We start from the raw sequence: 23,333 nt of genomic DNA on the forward strand, positions 1-23,333 counted from the left end.
TATTTCGTCTAATCTTTTGGGGGTAAAGGCGCTTGAACTTTTATTACTTTTCGCCTTCAATTTAAGAACGGTATATTCTTTAAAGTTCTAAGATTATCAGTAGCCCTTAAACGATATTAATCCGAAGTTAGTAACGCTAAGGAATATTTTCACGTGGAAAATTATTATTATTTCACGTGCTGTGTTTCACGCGTTGTCTTTCGCTAATTTACTTAATTACTCGAGCCCCGAGCGTTATAACCTCAAGTTTAAGGTACCATTGGAAAGGGAAGAAGCGGGGCTTTCAAATAGACCAAGAAATCTCACCGTATCTATAGTAAACTAGTAAATTTTGAGGAGTTTCTTATTATAACTTTGGTTTAATGACGCCTGATAATTCAGGGTTGTAGCGTCGCATTTTATATAGAAACCATCTGAAACAGTGCCAAACCAGATAGAATTTTTAAAGAAGTTAAAAGAGAAGGGTAGAGTATCTTCCGTTAAGACAGCTTGCTTATTTTTCCACGCCGTCCCAGCTGCTGCCTGCTTGCCTCTGTATATACTAGGCCCTTTTTTCTTCATTCTATTCTATAATTTATATACCGGTACCCCAAGACATCGCGCTGTAGCTTAAGAAACTCGCTTATCAAATAAAAATAGACGCTTTTTTTAAGACGTTGTTAGCACTGACGTCAAAATAAGAGACGTACCGTATACATAATAAAAATTGTTAGACAAGGTTTTTGTCTCTTCAAACTATTCTAGACTAGCTTTTTCCATTCATTTTCTAGAAGGGTAACTGAACTGAATTTTAAGCGTATTTTTTAATTCGCGATATAGGCATGTATATACTATAGTGAAAATGTCTACACAGATATTCATTTACGAATATATTTCTAACCTTATATTACGCTATCTTCGAAATTAGCCCATCTTAAGGCCCAAATTCCAAAACCTTTTGGTTTTTTTTAAGAACATAATCAAGCGTTAACTGTGTGGTATCGATACTCGCATGGGTCTTAAAAAAAATAATTCTATTTTTAAACAAGCGTAGATGGATTATTTTTGAAATGGCCTAGCTGCAGCGAAGAATCTTCACGCTGAAACTGTATTCAAAGTCAGTGTAGATTGGAAAGAACAAAGACAATATAAGCCAACCCCCGAAGCTACCAGGATGCGTGCACCCTATATACTGTCTCATCTGTAAATCCCGCTGTCAGAGTCTGGCAACGGTTGCTGAATTTTGTGCCACTCTTGTCGAATTAGAATCGGGTAGATCCCTTAGGTCCTGCTTATGAATTAATTTTATTTGTCTGATAGTATTGAACTCTACGTATTTTGGCGGATTTTGTGATAAGAGCTAGACTAATCATTAATTGTACCTGACGCGTGTGATTTATGGGGTTTGAATTATAATGTATTAAAGGTGAATTATAGTAAATTCCTTCAAAATCATCCCATCTATCTACATCGGAGAATAAATAATATTTAGATATTCCTGGATTAACTGAACTTTCTCTTTCTATAGCGTATATGTAACAGGGTGAAAAATGGGGTGTTGGGAGGGATCGGTTCAACCTTTAAAAGGTGCTAGCGGAAGCTATATAGTCTCGATTTCAAACCGAGAGTTCCGTAGGCGCGAAGCTATAGGTTTTGTTTTATGTTTATGGAAAAGTAACGAGGGAAAAGAGCTTTGGTTTCGCTGTAAACTCAACTGGGATTTATTCAGATTATATGATATTTCTGCAATGGTCGTGCCAAGAAAAATCTCTTTGGGAGACACCGTGCGCTAAGCCTTACGTTATACTACCGTACAGGCCGTAGCAGATTTCTCTTATCTTCATCACGTTTTAACTTAAGAAATAAGAAAGAAAATAAAAGAAGAACTTTCAAAGAAAAGAATATATAACCATTGTCGCTCTATTTCTAGTTGCTTATTATATATAGTTTTTTATACCACGTGTTAAATTTACTAAAGATGTCAGGACTCTTGCCTGGAAGCGTTTTCTGAACTATTTTGTCTCTGTTTATGAAGGGAAAGTGAAATAGTTTACGAATTGCAATATTTTGATTTCAATAGCCCTTTAAAGTTAACCAAGAAAAACCTCAGTTGACTATAGTGTAGAAGTATTGGTAGGTTATAGCTGCCAACTGGAACTTATTTATATTCTTAAAGGTTTTAAGAGTGTAATTTTAACCTTGAGCTGTTGTTTTTGCGGATATATATTTTTATTGATATTGCGTAACGTTATGGAAGTAGACTAGATACGGGAATGAAGGAAGAGAAGTTTTTCTCTCTGTAACGACTTACCTAGTTGGTGAAAATCTGGAGCAAATTGTTTGGCTATAAGTCGTGCAATGTCGGAATCTTCTCGAGCGTGCATCGCGCCGATGTCCGCTTGTTCCGCCTTTCCCCTGGCCGTTGCCGTTCTTAAATAAACAACCGGAAATACAAACAATTACAATCAACATGATACGGTATCGTATAAGCCCTTAACATTTGGGATTTTGGGAATTGAGAGTGAAATGGGGAAAAAAGTTAGTCATTGTTGCTCAGCGGGAAAAACATTTCTACAGGGGCAGGTAGAAAATACATAGGGGTGTTCCAGCCTGTAAGGGGTCTTTGCCCGAGCACACGAAATTCGTTATTTGAACAAATATTTTCAGTTTTGTTGCTTCAAACCCAATAGCTCTATAATTATCCAAAAATTAATCCTTATAGGTTGAAAAATTTGTTTTGATCCGCCATATTTCTCAATAATTAGAAACCAACCTCCACCCAACGTGATTAGTAACATTAGACAGACGGTGACCGGAAGTAGGGTTCCCAAACCCGTTATTAATCTACGTATGGAAATATTACGCTGGGGGGAGGGGGGTTGCGTCCCATAGTTGGGCCCGGCTTTAGATAAATCTTCATTAAGCCTTATCCGTTAATTATAATACGTAACTAATTAGATTGAATTAAAAGTTGACGTCTATATTATACCTGGAAATGGCGATGTCGGCCTTTTGTAGCGCGATTTGAGATCCCCGTATGGCGGCGCTAACCGCCGATTCGATTCGTTCCTTGAATTTGGCGGATCTGAGCAGGAAGAGGTGCTTTTTCTTTCCGGAAGTAACGAGGACGTTGTTCTTGTACTTGCCCTCTTCTTTGGTACCGTCCTTGAAGGTGGTCACGCCGTAACCGTATTTTTTATTGTTGTACCATTCGCCCTCGTACTTGAGTCCGTCGGATCGCTCGGCGATGCCGAAACCGCATCTTTTGTCGTTCTTCCACTCGCCCATGTACGTCTCGATGACGTTGGCGTCCGTGATGTCGTCTTGACTGACGAAACTAATGTTGCTGTCCGTGTGGGCCGAATTACGAGTTAACCCGGAATGGCTGGACTCCGAACTGGCCGAGCTCATATTTGAACCCGTGCTTCGGATGGAACCGGAACCCCGCTTGTCTATGTCACCCGTGCTACGTTGTTTTTTGATTCGTAAACCCTGTAGGGTTCAATCAACGCCATACGATTATTTTTTTAATTTCCTAAACCAAACAAAGCGATAAATGTTTAACTAAGGAATGCTTCCATACAGGTTGTTTCTTAAGAGTCTACCATTGTGGTCTTAGGGTCAAACATACCCCCCCCCCCCCAATTGAATCATCTTTCTCAATTTAGAAGAATAAAATTGCTAGACATAGCGAACGTCTAAACGCCAATATCCTGAAGCTAAATGCATCGTCCATGCACTTGAGTCAAATATTTTTGATTATTTACAATGTAAGCTGACGATATGGAAGTATTCCTTTTATTATGCTTCGACCCTTTATTACCTGTAAGATGGATCTCTTGAGATTCGTGGATTTCTCGACCAAAGATCGTCTCCTGGGCGGAGGTTCATCGCTTCGGGCTTTTAGAACGAAACCGCCCCGACAATCGTCTATCTTTCGATCTCTTTCCGAAGCTGGGTCCACGTGTTCGCTTCTCAGGGAGGTCAACGATTCCCGGATACTCTTGGGACGGTAATGGGATGCCAGACCGAACGGGGCGCTCGATCTGACTCCGTAACCGTGCCTCATACCCCTCATCCATTGACCCTGATAGATTCCTGTTTGTGTAATAAATGAATAGCCAAGAAAAAAAATTCAGATTAGTAATATTCAAATATTTTAAAATTCTTGATTTGGAAGGTTGTTTCGAGCTATCCTCCGGTATTCTTTATTTTACAAACTTCTATAGAAAACCCGTAATTGACATTTGTGTGCCTGAATGGTCTAATAATAACCGTTAATCATTTCTACACTAGTAATAATGTTAATGACAATAATTATAGTATTTTTAAATTTAGCCCTATGATTGGCCCATAGGCGTTTCCTTGCACGAGCTTTCTTTTCTTTATTCTTTTAACCCTTTAGCTCTTTGCCAAATCTGTAGATTTCTTTCTTATTAAAAAAAAAAAATAAGAAATGGTGAAAACTATTTTGCAAAAGGAACTAGGATAAAATTGTAGTGATTAAAAGTCCCCCAATTAATCATTTCCGAAATTTATGAGCTCGACCTCATTTAATGATAGAGTAATATAATTGCATTCATCGCGCTACACTTATAACAAAGAATCTGTCTCAGTCACAAGTCGCACACGCCGTCTATGCAATAATCGCTATTTCCGTGGGAAACATATATTTGAAAAGAGCCCGATCATGCTGCTAAGAAAGTATATTTCATTTTCTGTTAGTATAACGTGCTCTAAAAAACACCATAGTTTGCATTTTCGTTTAGCTAAACGATCTTGTTTTAAATTATTTTAAATTCGACTTTAATTTAAACGTCTTTTTCTTTTGTTTGTTCGATGATGTTTTTACGTTGATTTAAGTAATATTTTTGGAGTATTGAAAGGGACGGTTAAATGCGCTCAATCAAACACGCGCAAGAAGTGGAAGTTATGCCACAGGCATGACCTTAAGCTGAGTTGGCTTATAAAGTCTGTAAGTTCTTAAATAAAATTAGAGCGTTATCGTTTAGTTTGACCCTCTCTTTACAAAGAGAGAAAGAAAAGAGGGGGAAAAAACCGCTGACACTAATGGAGGTCTAGCGAGTAATTTAAACTATTTGGAGGGACAATCGCGTGTTAACTTAACGATGTTCCCCACACTCCAACCCATATTTATTATGCCTCGGTTCTAGTTCCGTTCACTTTATTTCGCCGGTATACGGTCAGTTGGTTTGCCTTGTCCCCCCCCCCCCCGAGGCCTGCCTCGTCTAAAGGGAGAAATAATTGATTTTTTTGGTGGGGATCTAGTATCAATGTTTACTCACCATTGTATTTTCTACCCCCCCCCCCCACCCTCCGGCAGTAAAGCTCATGTTTTGAATAAAATATTACAATAATAGTTTTTAAAGTTAGATCTACATACAGGATGTTTGTGATAAGTCTGCCTTAAATTTTGGGAAATGGATTTTGCCACAAGGCCAACCTTATCAGTAACATATTTAGTTTTGAATATTTGATTTAGGTTAAGTATATATATTAGGGCAGAATTTTTGATAATTACTAGCGACCAAATTAAAAAATCTAAACTCGTAACCTGAACGTTAAAATTTAATTTCGTAAAATTTCTAAAAGGCATTTTCAAGCCTCTAGGCATAATTAAGAAAAATGCCAACCGTAATTAACTTGTTCAATTTAAAATTGCGCTTTCCTTAGCTTTTCGTTGGCCCGGCCAGAGGTACCCGTTAATTTTAAATTAGATTCCATCCAGCACTAAGCGCGCACCGCCTCGACGACTTTTAAAAATCGCCTCGCTAAGCTAAGCGCCTCTGTAGATAAAGGAACGGATCTTTCCACTCTAAAAATACGAAGTTATTATCCTGAAAACTCATTTTCTAAAGCTACGAATTGCCATTCCTTCCCCCAATCCCCCTCCTACTCTCTCCGTTTTAAAAGTATATTAACTAGAAGTTACAAACATTCCTCGAATCATATAATTTCATTTGGTAAACGTTTCATCTTCACCAATACACAATGTGTAATAAATGGGCGGGTACTCTAGTCAACTCTTCACTCTTGGGTCATTGTGACGTCTATAAAGGGATGTGATATTAGCTCCTCCTATTTCGATTAATTCTATGGTATTTATTTACTTCGGCTTTGTATGTTTCTGATAATATACCTTTAAGATAAACTTCCTTCTTCCAACTGTCATTTTAACCTGGCAGAGGTTTCACCTTTTGTATTAAGCCCTATTGTTGAGACTTTACTGTCAGGCCAGGGTGATTAGGGCGAACTTGGCAGAAGAGTGTATAGTAAAGGGGGATTAATGGTTTCTTCGGGAAACAAAAAAAGAAAATTGGGCTAATCAGCGGGCTTCCAACACGGCTTTTCACTCTTTTTAATATCATTTAGAGGCCCAGGAAAACGCCAGCCCCGTGTGTGTATGTGTGTTGCTGATATTGTGATAATAAAGCTACTAGTATCACGAGGTCTGATAGGTCATAGAGAATTGTTTCAAACTACTTAATTGGTCATTATACCCGCCTTGTAGGAGTATACTGATTAGGCTTAGAGTTAAGCCTAAATTTTAAAGAAAAAAAATTGGTCCTTGTATGCAACATGTGGCTCGTGTAATCCTTCAACAGTATTGTGGGTTTACTGGCAGAATCAGGAGTAGGCGACACCTTTTGGGTTCACTTAGATTTGGGGGCCCGTATAAACTCCATAAGGGGGGCCCAGAAAGTGAAGGACTTCCTATATAAATCGGAGCTTAAAATATAAAGATATGTCAGCATGTTAAGTTTGCGCAATAACCTAACGTCCCTAGTTTAAAGTTACGAATGAATGATTATTTAATGCTTAATGCTGTTTTGACATGTCATTACCATACAACCCACAAAATTCCATATTTCTAGTATTTTTTATTTCCTCAAAAATGAATTTGTAAGGTGGCAATATTTGCTAAGGGAAAAGTATCTTCAAACACCGGTTCCATATCCGCACGAACAATGAAAATTCAAGCTAAGTTGTTAGAATTTCTCTGACGGCGGTGGAGTGGTAGTTAAAACTAGGCCTACCTTGAAAGCGTTAATTTTATAAAAGACGGATCGCGTATCGTCCCCGGCTTGTTGCATTGGCGTTCCCGCCCCACTATCAATGCTCACGTCACGGCTTATATAGTAATACTTGGAAGAAATAGGCTTATATAGGATAAAAAGTCTTTGTTTGCGAGCCGTTTCCATGGCAACGACCAGGTTTCCATGGAAGAGGGAAGGTGCGGTGTTAAAAACTCTCGTTCCTTATCCTATGAGTATTTAGGAGATTATAGCGCGGGAAACTCGCGACTTAAAACGCGAACATTCCTTATTTACAGTCCACGCGCGCGATTTTGGTGGTTTATACGGGTCCCGGGGAAATTAAATGGAGGGTGAAGAGCGAAATCAAGTAGTTTTAACTTCTAGTTGCACCAATATGCGTAGCGATTTAAAATTCAAATTTCATTCGTAAATTAGAAGTTGCACCTCCGACCAATCGCGTAACGCCCGGCCTTCCGCAGTTCACTTGCTTTTGTCAGTTTAAAAACGCAGTGAGAAATCACTTAAAAAAAAAACCTATTAATTATTAACTATAATTGAAACAAATCTTTTAATTAATTTAATTTTAATTTTAATTTAATTTACACATAAGGGACATCACTGTAAACAAGAGTTTTTTCTCTTAATGATTGATCCTTGAATAAAAGCCCATTATTATTATTATTATTATTATTATTATTAGATCTGATTAACAAGCTGCGCGTGATGGGGATAAAAGTGTCCCAAGACGTAGAACGCGTGAAAGATGTTTTGTACATTCAAATTTAATTCGGGAAGCTATCGGTGATATCACGTACACTAAGTAGAAAATCAGTTTATTTTCACGTTCATCCTCCCTTTAAGTGCATGGGGAAAGGGTTGAATTGAGTAGAAGATTGGCTATCAGGCACGTGCTTGAACGAGCAACAATTATTATTTCGGAAACGAGTCGTTTGGGCGGGCGGGGGAAACGAAACCCAAACAATAAGAAAGAAACTTTATTGCCGTTATGGATAGTGCTGTCAGACTTGGAAAGAAACTTATAGCGAGAATTTTGCACGGTTGTCTCGGAATTTTTACATCGGAAGGTTATTAAATTGTTATTTTGGGTTTAAGCCGGAGAATTTGCGTTCCTAGCGCGTACGCGTGCGTGGACGTGTGAATGGAACGTTGATTTAATTGATGCGCGGTTTTTGATTGTGTGATTGTGCGCGTGGTTGGGAATTAATTATGCTGGTAGTGTCTTGAAAATAAAACTTCAAGTGGTGAAGTGACGAAGATATTCATTTAGTAAAAGTTTGAGGTTTGAGGTGGAATATCTGGAAAAGTTTATAATATACTACCAATTAAATCGTAAACCGCGAGCAACGCGTGCACAAAGATATTATTTTTCTTAATCTACATTCCTTAATTTCTCGGATTAAAATTCAGGGTAAAATCTTATTAATTCCGAACTTGAAAAAGAGTACCCCATAAACGTGAGATTGATTTGTTTACGACTGTAACTAAACGGGGACGAGGTCTCGGTGCCTGATTTTAGCTGTGGTTTCATTGGCTATAAGTAGAAAGATGTATTAGGGGTTTTAGCAGCAGCGCCCTTGATTTTACTGAACTCCGTCGAGTGACAAATTGGCTAAATTAGATTTCTCCTAAATGTAATTCCTCCTTTTACCCCGTTTTCCTTGCTGGCTATTCGGGAATTACGTTTGTCAAATGGAATGGCGCTAAGAGCTTTTCTAAAGGCCAATCGTTAACGTCTCAGGCCACTTCTTTTTTTTTTTTTTTTTTTTTGGTTTTTAATGGAAAAATTCGGAAGAACATAAAATTTAAGCTAAAGCGCCTACGTGCAAAAGCGGAGTTGGTTAGTTTTTATCCTGTCGTTGTAAATCTAGTCTGTGATCTAAAACACCAACCTCGTGATTTTCTTTTACTAAGCGATAAATATTATATACGATTTCTTAAAAGTTACGTCACCAGCTTTTTTATAGGCACATTAGACATGCCTGTAGAATTTCAGTAACATTTAACTGTTTAACCAGGTATAATTTAATCAAAAGTTATAATTTCACGTATTCTTTAAATTTATAATTTTACTCCTTGAAATTCATTATTCTCAAAAACCCTTTAAACACTACGTATAAATAATGATGCCCCCCCCTTTCTTTAAAGGTTCCATGGTAACGATAACGATTTCGGAAACTATCTAAGCGAGTTTGAATCTATGACATTGTGGTACCAATAACTTCTTTTGGAAGGGGGGGGGGAAGAGAGAATGGCCTCCCGGAACATTGTTTCGCTCGTGACGTTTGGTTGTTGGTCCCCAACTATAGCCGATAATGATGGCCCTAGTCGTTAGCCGTCGTTTTTTATAGCGTGTCCGGTCAGTCGAGCGTGTGATTCCGCTCTCCCTTGGTCCCTTTTTTTAACATCGTATAGTTTAAGGCACCGGACGAGGGGCTAATCACTGTCAGATTCCTTGTACACCGAGTACTTATTACGCGTAATCAATTTAGTACTGTCAAAGGTAGACCGATTAGACTGAGTGACGGGCCCCTCGGCACCCGGGGAAACAGCTGAAAATCTCGTCCATCGATGCTTACCGATCGTTGCTCGCCATTGCTTTGTCTAGTTCTTTTTTGTTTTGTCTTTTATTCTTGTCCTTTCTTGAGAACTTTTTTTGATAAGGGTAGGTGAATCGTGATTACCGTTGTGTCTAAATAAAAACACAGCCTAAAATGTTATTGACTTTGAAACATAGAGATAACCTAGCCAGATATTTTTCATTTTTAAGTCGATTTTGAAACTAAGGCTTAGAGAATATTTACGTATTCTTAAACCACGTGACGTTCTTATTTCTCGTCTGAAAACAAGGCTTAATGAATGCTAGCGCAGGAATTTGACCATTACCGCACCACCTTTCATTACTTGATATTTCTTTTGTAACATCGACCCAATTATTTATATTTAATAAATATCTGGTCAACATTCACTGTCCCTTTATGAAATGGTTCACTAACGCGACAATCTTCCCTCCGTCCGTCCTTGGGAGATCAATATCTTTGCCAGAAAAAGTCTAATAGTAGCTCTTAGACGTTCCTGCAAAACAGCCGGTAAGATACGTTGTTGCGAGAATTGCTAGGGTTGTAGCATCGCCAATGCCGGTAACGATACAGTTACGATACCATTCGTTTGTTGCATTTTATTACTGAATTGGCATTGCTGTCTACCTAGCAATTCGTCAAAACAATATATATATACGGATTTTTATTATAAAATCGATAATCGTTAGACGTCAAAAATGTAACTTTTAAAGTTTTCTCGAAGAGAAAACGCGTTAGATTTTAAAAGTCGATAAATTCACGAAGAATGGGAACAGATCACCAGTAAAAGGTGACGATGCTACGGCGCTTTGTATTAGGCCTATACCTCGATATCTCTGCAGTAATCTCAAATTCTCAATCGACCATACATAGTCTTCTTCAGTTGGGGCTTCATGCCAATAAATCTATATTAATGTTTAAACAACTATAGAGAAAGCTCTTTGGGACATATACAACTATACGAAAAATCACAACGGGAAGTGAATTCGTAATATTTACCATTTTGCGTAATTCACGCTGCGACCATTATCGAGATAAATCTGCCTATACTTTTATTGTAATCTAATTAACGACCGAAGCTGCGGTATAAAATACTCCGTACCCATTTAAGAATATCTTTAAGTTTACATTGCGGTATTAAATCTTTAGGAAGTCAAACTAACATAGAGATAGAATGTATGAGAAAAAAAGGTGTCGAGCACATGATAGCGAATTCCTAATATTTGAGATTGATAAAGGAAGTCGTTATTTTCGGTCTCTCTCGTTTTATGAGTGGGCGGGAATGTTAGAATTTCCGTCGTAAAGTCGACGCCGTATTGGGTTTTTGACAGCTTAGTGTATCAACAAGAGATTCGCATTGAACTCTAGGCCCAGTAAAGCTGCTTTCAGAATGAATGAATGAATGAATGAATGAATAACGCCCCCACGTGTTTTAGTCTTTTCTTTCTTTTTTTACCCCTTTTGCTTGTATTTTTTTAGACTTGATGTCGGCCCGATAAAGACCTTCCCTTTTATGTGATTCACTATAATTATTACAGACACTGACCGACCGACCGCCTGAGTAATGACGTGATTTGTTTTTACCTGGTTTTTCGAACGCTAATGGGAATTTAATCTGAAATAACTCTGTTTTTCTCGACAACAGGCAATTGCGGGCGTGTATAAGAAAAATAGGCGTAATTACGTCATTGGTTAGGGTTTTACCGATTATAGTTAGTTAGTCCTGCTGCTTAAGAACAGTAATCTTGAAAATGTCTTGTTATTTTAATTTGGGAGCATTGGTGTATTGCGGGTAAAACATTTCTACAGGCGCTCGTAGGATTAACATAACGTAGTTTCAGCCTGGTGGGAAACTTTCCCCGCAAACACGAATTGAATATTTTAACGGAATTACTTAGTGACCCGGATTTATTTCCTTCCCCCCTTTTTAAAGAAGGATCGAATTTAAAACTTTTCAAAAACCCACTCGTAGGCTACATATATATAAATATCCTCTTTAGCTAGGGCTGGAATTTTACGCTTGACACGCTTTCTTTGGCCCGCTTGTAACGAATGGAATTTAAACGCTTTCTATCTAGAGTCGATATTTCATTGTAGAAGGGAAAGTGGCTGGGGGAGGGGGAGAGATTTTTGACGCCCCCTCGCGGAGCGACAAAGTGGGCGGACGCCTACAGAAACAATAAGAACGAGAAATTAATATTATGATAAAAGAGCGCTGTAAAAAAGTAAATTGTTCTCTTTTGTTTAATGAAATGCTCGCTTTACTTCCCGGTAAGTAAATGACGAACAAACACGCTTCAAAAATGGGAGAGACCTTTTACTTAATTAAATAGCTTGGATAATAATTGAGCGGTTACGGTCTTAACGTATACTTAAGGACACGAATTAATTTAATGTCAATATTCTAATGTAAATTTAATTAAAGAAGTTATTGATAAAGGTTGCGCACTCAATTAGAAAACCGTTTTTCTAGGGGAGGATTGGGGGTAATTGGTTAACACGAACTTTGTTTAAAGAATCACGTGGGGCGTATCTTTGACTGCACTAATGTAATACGTGTAATATTTAAAAGCTATGCTAAATTAATTACACTTAACTCCACGCTTTAAGGGGTGGAGTAATTCATTCTCGCTTCTTTTAAATATATGTATCCCTGGTTTAACTCAAAATTAAGCTGTGCTTGAAGGAATTATTTTCCATGAATATATTTGGGTTGAAACCTTAATCCTACACTTTATAACCGACCGTACACGAGCATTCGTTACGTCACAAAACGCGAGACCTTCATGGAAAACTGTTTTCGAAGTTTCCATTTCCTTAGAAATGCATCACACCCAATAGCCCAAAACACGCGAGTTTTTCTACTTTAAGGTTATTGTAAAGGATTCTATATGAAAAATATATATCTCTCTCTCTTTTTGTAAAAGATTTAAACTTTTTTTCTGGGAAAGAGCAAAAATTGAAAGATAAAATGTAGGACGTTCTATTTTCCACCGAGAAAATCGCTTCGCTGAATTTTACTCAACTATCGCGGCCCACTAGGATCCCTCCCCGTCATACACCCCCCCCCCGTCAACTGCTCCCCAATGGTTTATCCCAAACGAAAGGGAGAAGATGGAGAAATAGGCCTTGGTCAAGCAAGAAAAAGGAGATAAAGATCTGAAGAAATATGGAACAATCTTCTTCCGAAACATCAGTTTCCAAGTTATATTGTTTAAGAATGTCCAGTATCTTAATCATTTTCTTTCGAAACTCAACTAAATTTCATGGAAGTAAAAGCCTTGGACTGCTATTTTTGAAAGCTAGGCTTAACCAGTCAGGCTAAAGGGGTTTCTGATTTTACATTCGAAAGATTCTTTAAAATACTAATGAATATTTCCAATTGAAACCGTGGAAACATAGATCTAGAATGTTAAAGAAGGTACCAAATATGAACTAGAGAAATTGATGAGTGATCTGATCTAGTTAGTTAGGCTTAGCATTGTAGACGATTTAAGAAAGACTGAACCCAACCCAATATTTCACTGTTTAAAAACATTTTTGTACAAATCTAGTAGAGACTAGAGACCTCACGAAGCCATTACACTTTTTTCTTAATCGTATTAAGAAATCTAGACTTAATAGCCTCGAAACCTTTTTCATTCCAGACTCAGTAAAAAAAATATCCAAAAATCTTAAGAACTCCTAACTTATCCCCCCCCCCCCCGCATTGCGATCAAAAATGAGGTTGGTGGCTTCTTCCATGGATCAAAAATGCTATACGAGATATAATCGTACGGTTCTGTCCTTTCTCTCCATTTCTGCTCGAATCCAAGTTAGAGGACTGGAAAACTGAACTACGCTTAACTTAAAACACGGAATAAAAAAATATATCTATGTATAAATGGGATAGATGCGGTATGGTATAACGTACTCAGACATTTTTATTTCTTTGATATTTTTATGCCCCCTTTTTTTCGTTGGCCGAAGCCATGTTAAACTGCTCTCTCGAGCGTGTCAACCGTTCTCTCAATGTCCTCTCGAATCAGATTTAAAAGATGTAAGTCGTGGATTTAGTAGATGAAATGGATAAGTGTTTAAAAATTCGAGGGAATTCTTTTTCTTTTAAAAAAAATTCTTTCGAAATAAGATTTTTTAAAGACGACTTTTCACGGGGATTTATAACAGCTAACCCCCCCCCCCCCAACTAGCCTCCTCAAGAAAGAAATTTTCCTACTCCAAGGTCCTTTACTACTTTGATCTCTACCATCTCAGCTATTAACGATGATGTTTTTTCTGTTATATAAAATTGAGCGGTCAAAGCTTTTTCTCCTCGACTATAATTCTAACCAGGGCTTTTTTTATTATTCGACGGACTTTTACTAGCGCTTATAGGAATACCACTCGAGGGAATTGCATTTAAGAAATATAAATTTTATTTCTGTTCTTTTTCGTTCCCGCTTTGAAATGCACCCCAACCAAATTTTAAAATGGATTTCCATAGGCCTACTATTACAACTGTTTATATTCTTTACGCCTATTTTTGGAAGAAAATTTTCAATTTAATTATTAGGCTGAACGAGTCTAAGAGAAGGTAAGCGAGGTAATTACAATTTTGGTTTTGTGGCCATTCCATAAAATTAGGTTGTAAGGGACTTAACGCGTCAGTGAGTTTGAAGTAAACAAAATTGGAGGCTTTCACGACTGTAGGCTAGCTAGAGTCAACTCAAAAATTTAAATATTAATTTTATAAAATATCTTTTAATTTAATACAAGATCCCCGACGTTTAATACCTAGCTGGACTCGTCAGTAAGATTAGTTTAAGAATGATAGTAAAAATAATAACTAGACGCGTTTAATTGAACTCACGGAGTACCAAAAAAATGGTGTAGGGGTCTCTGAGAGACGCGATAGAGAAAATAGTGAGAGAGAGGAAGGAAGGAACCCCAAAAATAGTTGTCCTCCTTTGGAATGTGATGAGGAGGCACTGGAGCGGGATCATCCACGTCCCGCCACGTGCACGAAAATAAAAGGGAGCGACTCAAGGAGTGAGTCTCGAGGGATTGTAAGAGGCAGCTGGAGACTCCTCTCTTTACTCTAACAGCGATGCTCGGGTATTTTTTTTTTTTTTTTTATGGGAGGGGTCGACCCTAAAATTCCAAGTGGATTAACTCGAAGCGGGTGGTAATATCAATTCATACTAGGCCTACATTGTTTTATTTAAAACTAGCTAAGCCGGCGTTGTCAGGTTGTCGTAATGGACAGGAAACCACGGAACTTAAACACTATCCCCATCCGTATCAATGATTTGCATGATGTAATGTTTTAGAAAGTTATTTTTTAACATCTTTTAAATTCAATAAAACTATGTTTAATTAGGGGTTTTTCATAAAGCTAGGAGACGTTATTTGCAAGCTTAATGGATAGGGGTTCGCCTTTGTCCCCAACCTTGAGAAAAACTCAACCACCAAACCACTTTTAATGAACCCTTGCCCAGTATTACTGATATGAACCATGAAATTTGGTGTCCTATATATTTGAGTTTTAAAACTATATTCCTAAGCCTCGGCTAGACTTTAATAAGATCGTACGTAGATTAAAGCATCCTCGAAAAGATTTTTAGAAGCGTATCTAGGATCTCTTGAAAAATATTCCTATTTACATTAATCCAGGCGCTTAATTCTAAGACATCTTTACGATGCAAAATTTCTACCAAATCCACTTTATTTCAGACCATTAATCCCCCTTTTTTTTTTCTTTAAGTTCGGACGTTTTAGAAATGATCCCACTGAAGCCGCTGCTTCACGCGTAAGGACTTTCCCTCCCATTTCTCAAAAATTCGTAATAAGAATATTATGAGAGGGGAATATGAACTTGGGTGTCTTTGAATCAACACTATTATAGCATTGCCTTTCGCTTATCTTATTATTCACTCTTTGCTCGCGAACATTCACTTTCCGGAATCCCCCCCCCTTTTAATCACGTGCCTAATTTATGTTTTTAAAACTCTCCAAACGGAGCGTGAATTTTAGCGCGAGCTTTCTACCAGTTTTAGCTTCGACTCGCTGTTTATTTTAAAACTGCCGCGAAACATTCAATTATTACTCGTGTCAGAAGTGAATTGCCTTAAAGTATTGTCATTTCAATATGATCATTTAATTAGCATAATGAATATTTCAAATTTATTTAAAGTTAATTTAGCTAATAACAACAACCACGTAATACAAATTACATTCCATATTCAAACCATATTGAGGTTGGGCCATTGAAATTAAAGTTTAGCTAGCATTTTAATCGTGTCTGCATGTGTAATACGAAGTAGGCCCAGCTGTAATGTGCTTTTATACTTCGTGCAATGATCTTTAAATTTAGGAAGCCGACTTCCTGGAAGAACTTAAACATTTTTTCGCTTTTTCAGCTGGAAATCTTTAAATGAGTAGTTTAAAATTATCCGGTGGTAGTTTTAAACCCATACATAGGGAGACTGTTAAGAGGGGGTTAGAGATATTGATACAATCGCTAGGGGATTGTTTTTAAAAGGGGTGTTTCCGGCCTTATATGGAACGTCATCGCGACTTGCTGACGCTTTTTTTCGCTGCCGATGGTGGTTACTCGCTTACTGAGTCTCCTTCGAGCGAGACAGCTTTTGGGAAAGGAATAAGACTGAAAAGTCTCAAAGTAGCTGAGTAAGGCCGAAGATAAACCGCTTTCGGGACCAACGTCTTACGTCATTCCTGACGTAGCGTTTTAATATATAACCAACTCCCCCCCTGCTCAACAAACTGTTCCGCTAACGGATGTGTGGGATGGGTTTAAAAGACGGACGGGTGCGGACCATTCATTGTCTTTGTCTACCAATTCGCAATTAGAAGGAATTTCCTGTAATGGACCGTGAGTGGTAACGTACACTAGTGGACTAACTTGATAGGGGTTTAGTTAATAACCATCTCGGTTGGTTTTATATTGCTTATTTTCAAAGACTATAGTGGAACTAAACTGAACTGAACTGTGATCTAATGTCAGTTCAGAATTTTAAATTTATCAGTATTTAAGAGATATCACCGTTACGCTATATGAAGTAGTCCGATTTCGACTCTTTTGCAAAGACTAATTGGAATTTCAGTAGTATTGACCCCAAGCTTCTGCCACTGGAAATTACTGGCTTATCTTAGTTTCTTAGTATCTCTGTCGTACGGGTAAAATTTGGCACGATTCCTAACCCGAACTATAGCGTTAGGGGATAACGAAACGAACCTTCCAAACGTATTGGCGAAACAGAATTGAATTGAATCGAAAACTTACCACCGTCGGCGTAGGTTTCGGATCCGTATCCGTCTTGGAGTCCGTTGGCCCAGGTTCCTTCGTACTTGGCTCCCGAGGTCAAACTTTGTCGGACGCCGTAACGTCCTTTGAAGCCTTGAGTCCATTCGCCTCTGTAAGCCCATCGTCCCCGCGTTTCGACTCCTAGTCCGTGTCTCTTGCCGTTTTGCCACTGTCCCTCGTAGGCGCTTCCGCTTGGCCACGTGTAAATACCCGAAACTTCGAAACCGTAATGCCAAGAGCCACTGTACTCTCCTTGACCTTTCGGTCCCGTACAAACACCGTGTCCGTGAGCCTTACCATCCTCCCAACCTCCGCAGTACGTTCCACCATCGTCGAAATCGAAGCGACCTCCCGTTGCCGTCGGGGTCACGCCCCCGACCGAAACGGGCCCACCCTGACCCGTCGGTGGTTGGGGTCCTAACGACCCTTCCGGTGGCCTGGGAGGTGGCATTTGATTGGGCGCGGTGTTCATATTCGAAATGATGATGATGATTTATACGAGGATTTTTTTCTTAAACTTTAAACCTCTACGGGGTGAATAGAACGAGACGCTCTTAGCGTTTGGTTTCGCCATTTTGATAAAAACGTCCGTAGTGACGTAACGAAATCCGACCCGGGAATTCTTTTTTAGGTCGGTGTTGATGAAAAATACGTAATTTCGTCATGGTTCAATTTAAAAATTATCGATAACAATCGATTTTAACGCATAACGATTTTTTTTCGTAAACGCACCGCCGCACTGGGATGATCGGTTTTTAATTTTTTTTACAGATTAAATCCTTTTAATTTCAATTAAGAAATTGCTAGGTGACGACATTGCATTCTTTCCCATGCAGACTTAGGAGGATATTCGATATTTTTACTCCCTTTTTTGAGTTGAGGCCTTCTGGATAATTTTTTTTTTTATTCTCTTGGTTCGTTTTTCTTCGCGGCTTATTCTTGAAACGACGAGTAGAAATCCTTTTTATAGAACACGGCAGCAGCAGCGGTCTTCTTAGAGCAGACGGAGAGACACCGTCGCGCGTTCGCGAAAAAGCACTTCTTCTTAACGTCTTTCTTTCTTTCTCGTTTTCAAATTCTTTCCAACTCGAAAAAAACTGTCTTAACTCGCTCTCTCGTCCTTCCTTCTTCGTCTTTTAAAAATTCGTTACTGTCTCAAAACCTTCGCCGACAAAAACTGAAATTAGCACAAAATAATGTAAATTTGAATTAGTTTCCAAAATGCCACGTTGGGATTTTGTCATGAATTAGATAGAATTAGAAGCGCGCTACAAAATGAAACAGAGTTCGTCGAAATCGGTCCATATTTAAAAGAAAGTTACGAATTTTTGAAAATAATCTTGAATTTTTTTTTTAAATATTTGAAGTTTAATAACCGACTCTTGCAATTGATGTTATAAATGCTTATATAATTGTTCGCAAAGGCTTAGCTCCGTTTTCGTGGATTAATCGAAAAGATCAGAGTGGTTAGCGCCTCGGTAAATAATTTGTTTCGTAATGATATCATTGTAGAATATTGTATAAATCATCTTTAAAATGATTTTAACTTAATATACTAAAATATTCGTAACTTTCTCAAAAATAGTTCGATATTGACGTACCCTTTCACAATCTGTAGGTCTCGTAATGCCTTATCCAAATCTGTAGCGACTATATCGAAAAAACAAAACGTAAATTAGTTAATTAAATCATTAATAAAAATTAAACAAATTAAAATCATACCTTCGAAAATTCGTTTAAATATTTTCAAAAATTTCGTTTTCGATAATCAGGCTGGGTTTTTATTATTTATTATTACTATTAATTAATTATTTGTTAATTATTAATTAAAAATATATATATTATATTGCGGATTGTATATTTAGAAATGGGAATGGATACAAAATAAATTATACTCAAAACTTCTACTCAAGGAGAAGAAAAAAAAATCAAAATTAAAAATAGCTAGCTATTAAATTAGTTTTTAAGGTTAAGGCTTAAGTCATATCGAGTAAAAAGGACGTTGTATTTTAGAACCCGAGGCCTGATGCAGAGCGATGATGTGCTCGCTGGCAAGCAGGCCTCTTCCTAACCCAGAGGGGGGAAGAAAGGGAGAGAGAGCGAGAGATAGAGGGAGAAACCGAAAATTTTCGGTGCACAGAAAGGTCCCGGATTGAGATAGAGGTCCCAGTGCCAATTCTCTCTTTCTCCCGCTCTTCAGCCTCTAAAATCCCGCCATCCCACAATGAAGAGAGAAAAAAGGTCTTAAAAGTTTTCTACCTCTACAGTTCTGTACTTGAGTGTATGTATGTACTAAAACCCGAGAAATGGTAGCCTATATCTGGAAAGACACTGTGTGAATTCTTAAAGGACGTATTTTTATCTTAGACATCATTGTAATCCTTGAACCCTGTTTGAACTCTGGCCGTATTGAGAGTGGTAATTTTTGTTAGATTGATTTTTGGGACAAAATATCCTTTCTTGTTAGTTATTTCAAGTAGTTTTTCAGCTGGTTTTTTAACTTTCAAAGTTAAAATGAGACAGAGCCTACCGTTAAAATAAATAACTCCTTAAATAAATGTTTATCCAAAATTAAAATTACTAATGCAAAATTTAACTTAGAAGCCATAGAGAGATTAAGAAATGATAATCCTTCTAGATTATTAACTAGGAAAGCTTCTTAACCTCTCTAAAAGTACAGAACCCTTCCGTTATTATTTAAAAACCTTGGAGTAAAACTGATCTACTATACAATCAAAAGTGAATTATTGTAAAGTAATAAATCGATCATTAGAATATCCATTCCGAGGGGGTAGACACTCGAGAACTCAGGTGTACAATATGACTTGAACTCAATGTACTGTCAAAGCTGAACTCTGAGTTCCGAAGGATTTGAACTCAATGCACCGTCAAAGCTGAACTCTTTTGAACTCAGGTGTACACAGAGATTTAGAGCGTCTACCCCCTCGATCCATTCATCTTTGTCCCAAGCTTGATGAATAATCCACCTTATTCCCCGTGCGTGTGCCGAGGCCTAACGCTCCTTTTTTTAACAAGGCAAATCTGTTTCAAAATTACGTGTCGTCTGCTTCCGAGTCGAAAATATTGAAACGTTTAGACTCTGAAGCGGACGACGCGTAATTTCGACCCAGATAGAGAGAGATTCCCGGTGCATTTCTTAACTGTCGGTTAGTATACTTCTTCCAAAACTAAAATGGGGTGAAATAGCTAAGCCTAATCTTTTTCTTTATTTCGTTCTTACGGGACGGGTAGATTTGGGAGTAGAGAAGACGTTAGATTTTAAGGCACGTGTGCCAAAAAGGTTTTATACTTGAACAAAATCTATTTTTAGGATCAAATTTTTAAGGTGGGGAGCGCGGAGCTGTTGGTTTCTTTCTTTCCATCAATTTATACTAAAAGCCAAGTATGTTATTTATCACCCGATTTCCTACTATTTTCAACTTAACTCTGCATCGTGATTATCCTTATCCTACTTGTAAGTTTTTAAAGGAGAGAGAGAAAAAGAGAAAAGTGGCAGGGATGCGAGAATCATTGGATGATTCTTGAAAACCCGGAAATACTTTAATTTGAAAGACGCGCTAGCGGAAGTTGTCACTGTCAGGGCTCTGCCCGGGTTAAAGACGCGGCGTCACCTGGTATAGTCATTTGAAAATATTCAATATTTAACTTAGTAACTAGACTCGGCTAAAATGCTAATGAAATATGCTAATTACTTTGTTTTTAAACTTTATCCCGTACCTTAAAGTAGGCTTAAGGTCTAGGCTACTTTGAAATTAATTTCTCTGTATTTATTGAGTAGTTCAAATGGTAAGTTGTAAGGCGCATTAACGTTAGGCTGTTGGAAAACTAATATTTCATAGGTAGCTTCTAAGCTGCTCAGAGGGTATAGTTGCTTTTAAAGTTTATTCCGTAGTTAGGCTTAGGAACTGTCAAGCTACTAATTAAGTCGTAACTCATACAGTATAGTGTTGGCTACAAACTGTTTAATATATTCCTAAACTATACGAAACGATGCTAATTTTCGGAATTTTCGAAATAGTTTGTCTCTACAGGTAACCTTACTAACTGCATTAATTAATTCAACATCAACACGTGTTAATTAAATCTCCGTCCCTTCCCGTTTGATATCACAAAGTTTATCCTTTTAAAACAAAAATATGTACCGTTATAAACAATTATAAAATTTCTCTAGACTTTTATTATCTCCAAATTTTAATTTAATATTTGGGCAAGTAATCTCCGTAAACTCTTAAGTACCCCTGAATAACGGCTTCTCCCTGAACACCGGTGTACGGCGGGTGAAACATTGCTACAGGCGTTCTACGGGATTTGTACGTAAACATTGCAATATATCTCGTTTCTAGGGCAATAAAACCTAATACAAATTATACCAAATCCTTTAAAAATGACTCCGCGGGGGATATAAAGTAAACGATAAATAATTTAAATAAACAAAATCGTCTCGTAAAATAAACAAATATTATTTAATTTAACCAGTTAACTTACCTTAACTTATATTCCGTCATAGTAATAATTTTCGTTAAATTAGACTTACTTTATTGGCGTTTATCCATTTTTTAATTTAACTTTACGGACGTTGTTGTTATTATTATTATAAAAATTAAACGCTGGTTGAAAGGCCTGGGGAAATATTTAAGTCCAAGGCTTAGACGTAAAAAAATTCGACCCTTTTAAGTAAGGTACGGAGAAAACGCTAACGGCAAACACGCACAAACCGAGGGTTTCAATTTTGACGTTTCCGATAGTGTTAGAGAGTGTCTCGAGAATTTTTCCGTCGAGCGGAGAAGAAGTAACAACCCGGAGTTTAATCCGTCAGGCGTCCGACTTCCGATTTTTAGGAAGAGAAATGTGGCAGTATATTTTTCGGGTTTTACTTTTAAAGATGTACGGAAGCTCTTAAGCCGGGTTTCGAGATACCAAAAAGTCAATTTATTAGAAAAGATTTAATATTATCCGATTGAGGGAAGAGGCTTAGCTCCCGTAGCCGCGCTTCTCTCGCATTTAGCGGCCTTTCCAACTCTTTTTACGAGAGAGAGGCCCCCTGTTCGGTTGGCTATTCACGGCTCTCCTCCATAGGTGGAGGCAAAATTGGAAGATTCCGAATAACGGATCGAAACCCGGAATGTGAAACTTTCTCGGAGCGAAAAGGCTCTATCTAACTCGCCTATTTTCTTTTTCTTCCTTCCTTAATATCTTCATTACTCTTTTACGCTTTGGAATGCCTTAAATTGATTATTTTGGAAGATACAGTGTTTTTGAATTGCGTTTAGAATGAACAGTCTGCTCACCCATTTTCCAGTTATATGATAGATATTTGCAAAGTGTTTAAAGAGTTTGCGATACTTTCTCCGCGCTTCATCATTACACTTTTGTCATAATGTTATTCTTTGGGCATTCGAGAATGATGATGTCTAGTTTTTAAGCCTTAATTCAATGAGAAACACCTTTGAACTTTCGTTTAAGCTAAGAAACGGTACTCTACACCCTTTTGCGTGTTAGGGAAGACAAGTCATATTTCTAATGTTTGAGAAGAGGTCATATTTCTGATATCTATGGTATGGGGGTCATCAATGGTTTACAATTACACGTGCTCAACGGAAATTGGGCAAATTATTTCTGTTTATTTTTTTTTTCTTCTTCTAGAACTGACATTCATTATTTTTCGTAATTGTTTAAATTTTTTTTATATAAATATGAAAGGTTATGGTGCTTTGTTTCACTTGTTTATTTGCCTTAATTTAGTATCAAATGAGCCTCTACTTCAGTTTTGCCTTATTCGTAATTAACTCCATTCCTTTGATGGGTTTTTTTCGCCTTTTAATTACCGGTTTGTTTTATGTTTCGTTTTATTGGTAATTAAAGACGTTAATTGGGCCAACGTGATTTTATTGGGTTTTTTTTCTTTCATTAATTGATTTAGTGTTGGCTTAGGAAACGGGGGGGGAATTTCTTTGTCTTGTATTTCATTATATTAGAAAGGAACTGAAGGTCTTATTTCACTTTTCTTTGCAGGGATTTAAATAAACTTTGAGTTTCTGGGAAGTTTTTAACTTTTTAATCATGTATAAACGCAACTTTCATAGAAAACTTTCAAATTTATCGAGAAATAAGCTATAATCAGATTTGGCCAATTATTACGGGTGGCCGACCCCTTAAAGTTTTTCAATGAACCCAAAAACCCGGAAGAATTTTTTATAATCTAATATTCGCAACCTAGAATGCCATACAACGTTATTAGGCTAAAGCATGTTGTACAAAATTTTCGTATGCAAATTTGTATCCAATTATTTCATATTTTTTATGAAACTCTTTTGCCTAATACGTAATTTAAATATTTTAAAGTAGTTAGGCATAGATGGCGAATTGAGTCTTTTC

The 23,333-nt window shown here is 37.5% G+C and overlaps 1 protein-coding gene across 2 annotated transcripts in view; it reads right to left on the reverse strand.

Moving 5' to 3' along the window:
• Positions 1-23,309, reverse strand: part of jp (junctophilin) — a 34,272-nt gene extending 10,963 nt beyond the window's left edge. The window contains exons 1-5 of one of the 2 annotated variants that reach the window (XM_089844197.1): positions 21,493-23,309; positions 16,917-18,114; positions 3,803-4,077; positions 2,969-3,471; positions 2,291-2,409 (exon numbers count right to left, since the gene is read on the reverse strand). In XM_089844197.1, coding sequence (XP_089700323.1) covers positions 2,291-2,409; positions 2,969-3,471; positions 3,803-4,077; positions 16,917-17,409 — 1,390 coding nt within the window. In that variant the 5' untranslated portion in view covers positions 17,410-18,114; positions 21,493-23,309. Of the gene's footprint in view, positions 1-2,290; positions 2,410-2,968; positions 3,472-3,802; positions 4,078-16,916; positions 18,115-21,443 lie in introns of both variants that reach the window. The other variant, XM_089844196.1, reaches the window with a different exon arrangement.
• Positions 23,310-23,333: the final 24 nt, after the last annotated feature.

The sequence above is a fragment of the Phalangium opilio genome, unplaced genomic scaffold (assembly GCF_054372755.1).
Source record: "Phalangium opilio isolate 3A_F unplaced genomic scaffold, DU_Popi_V2 ptg000075l_1, whole genome shotgun sequence".
Taxonomy (NCBI): Eukaryota; Metazoa; Arthropoda; class Arachnida; order Opiliones; family Phalangiidae; genus Phalangium; species Phalangium opilio.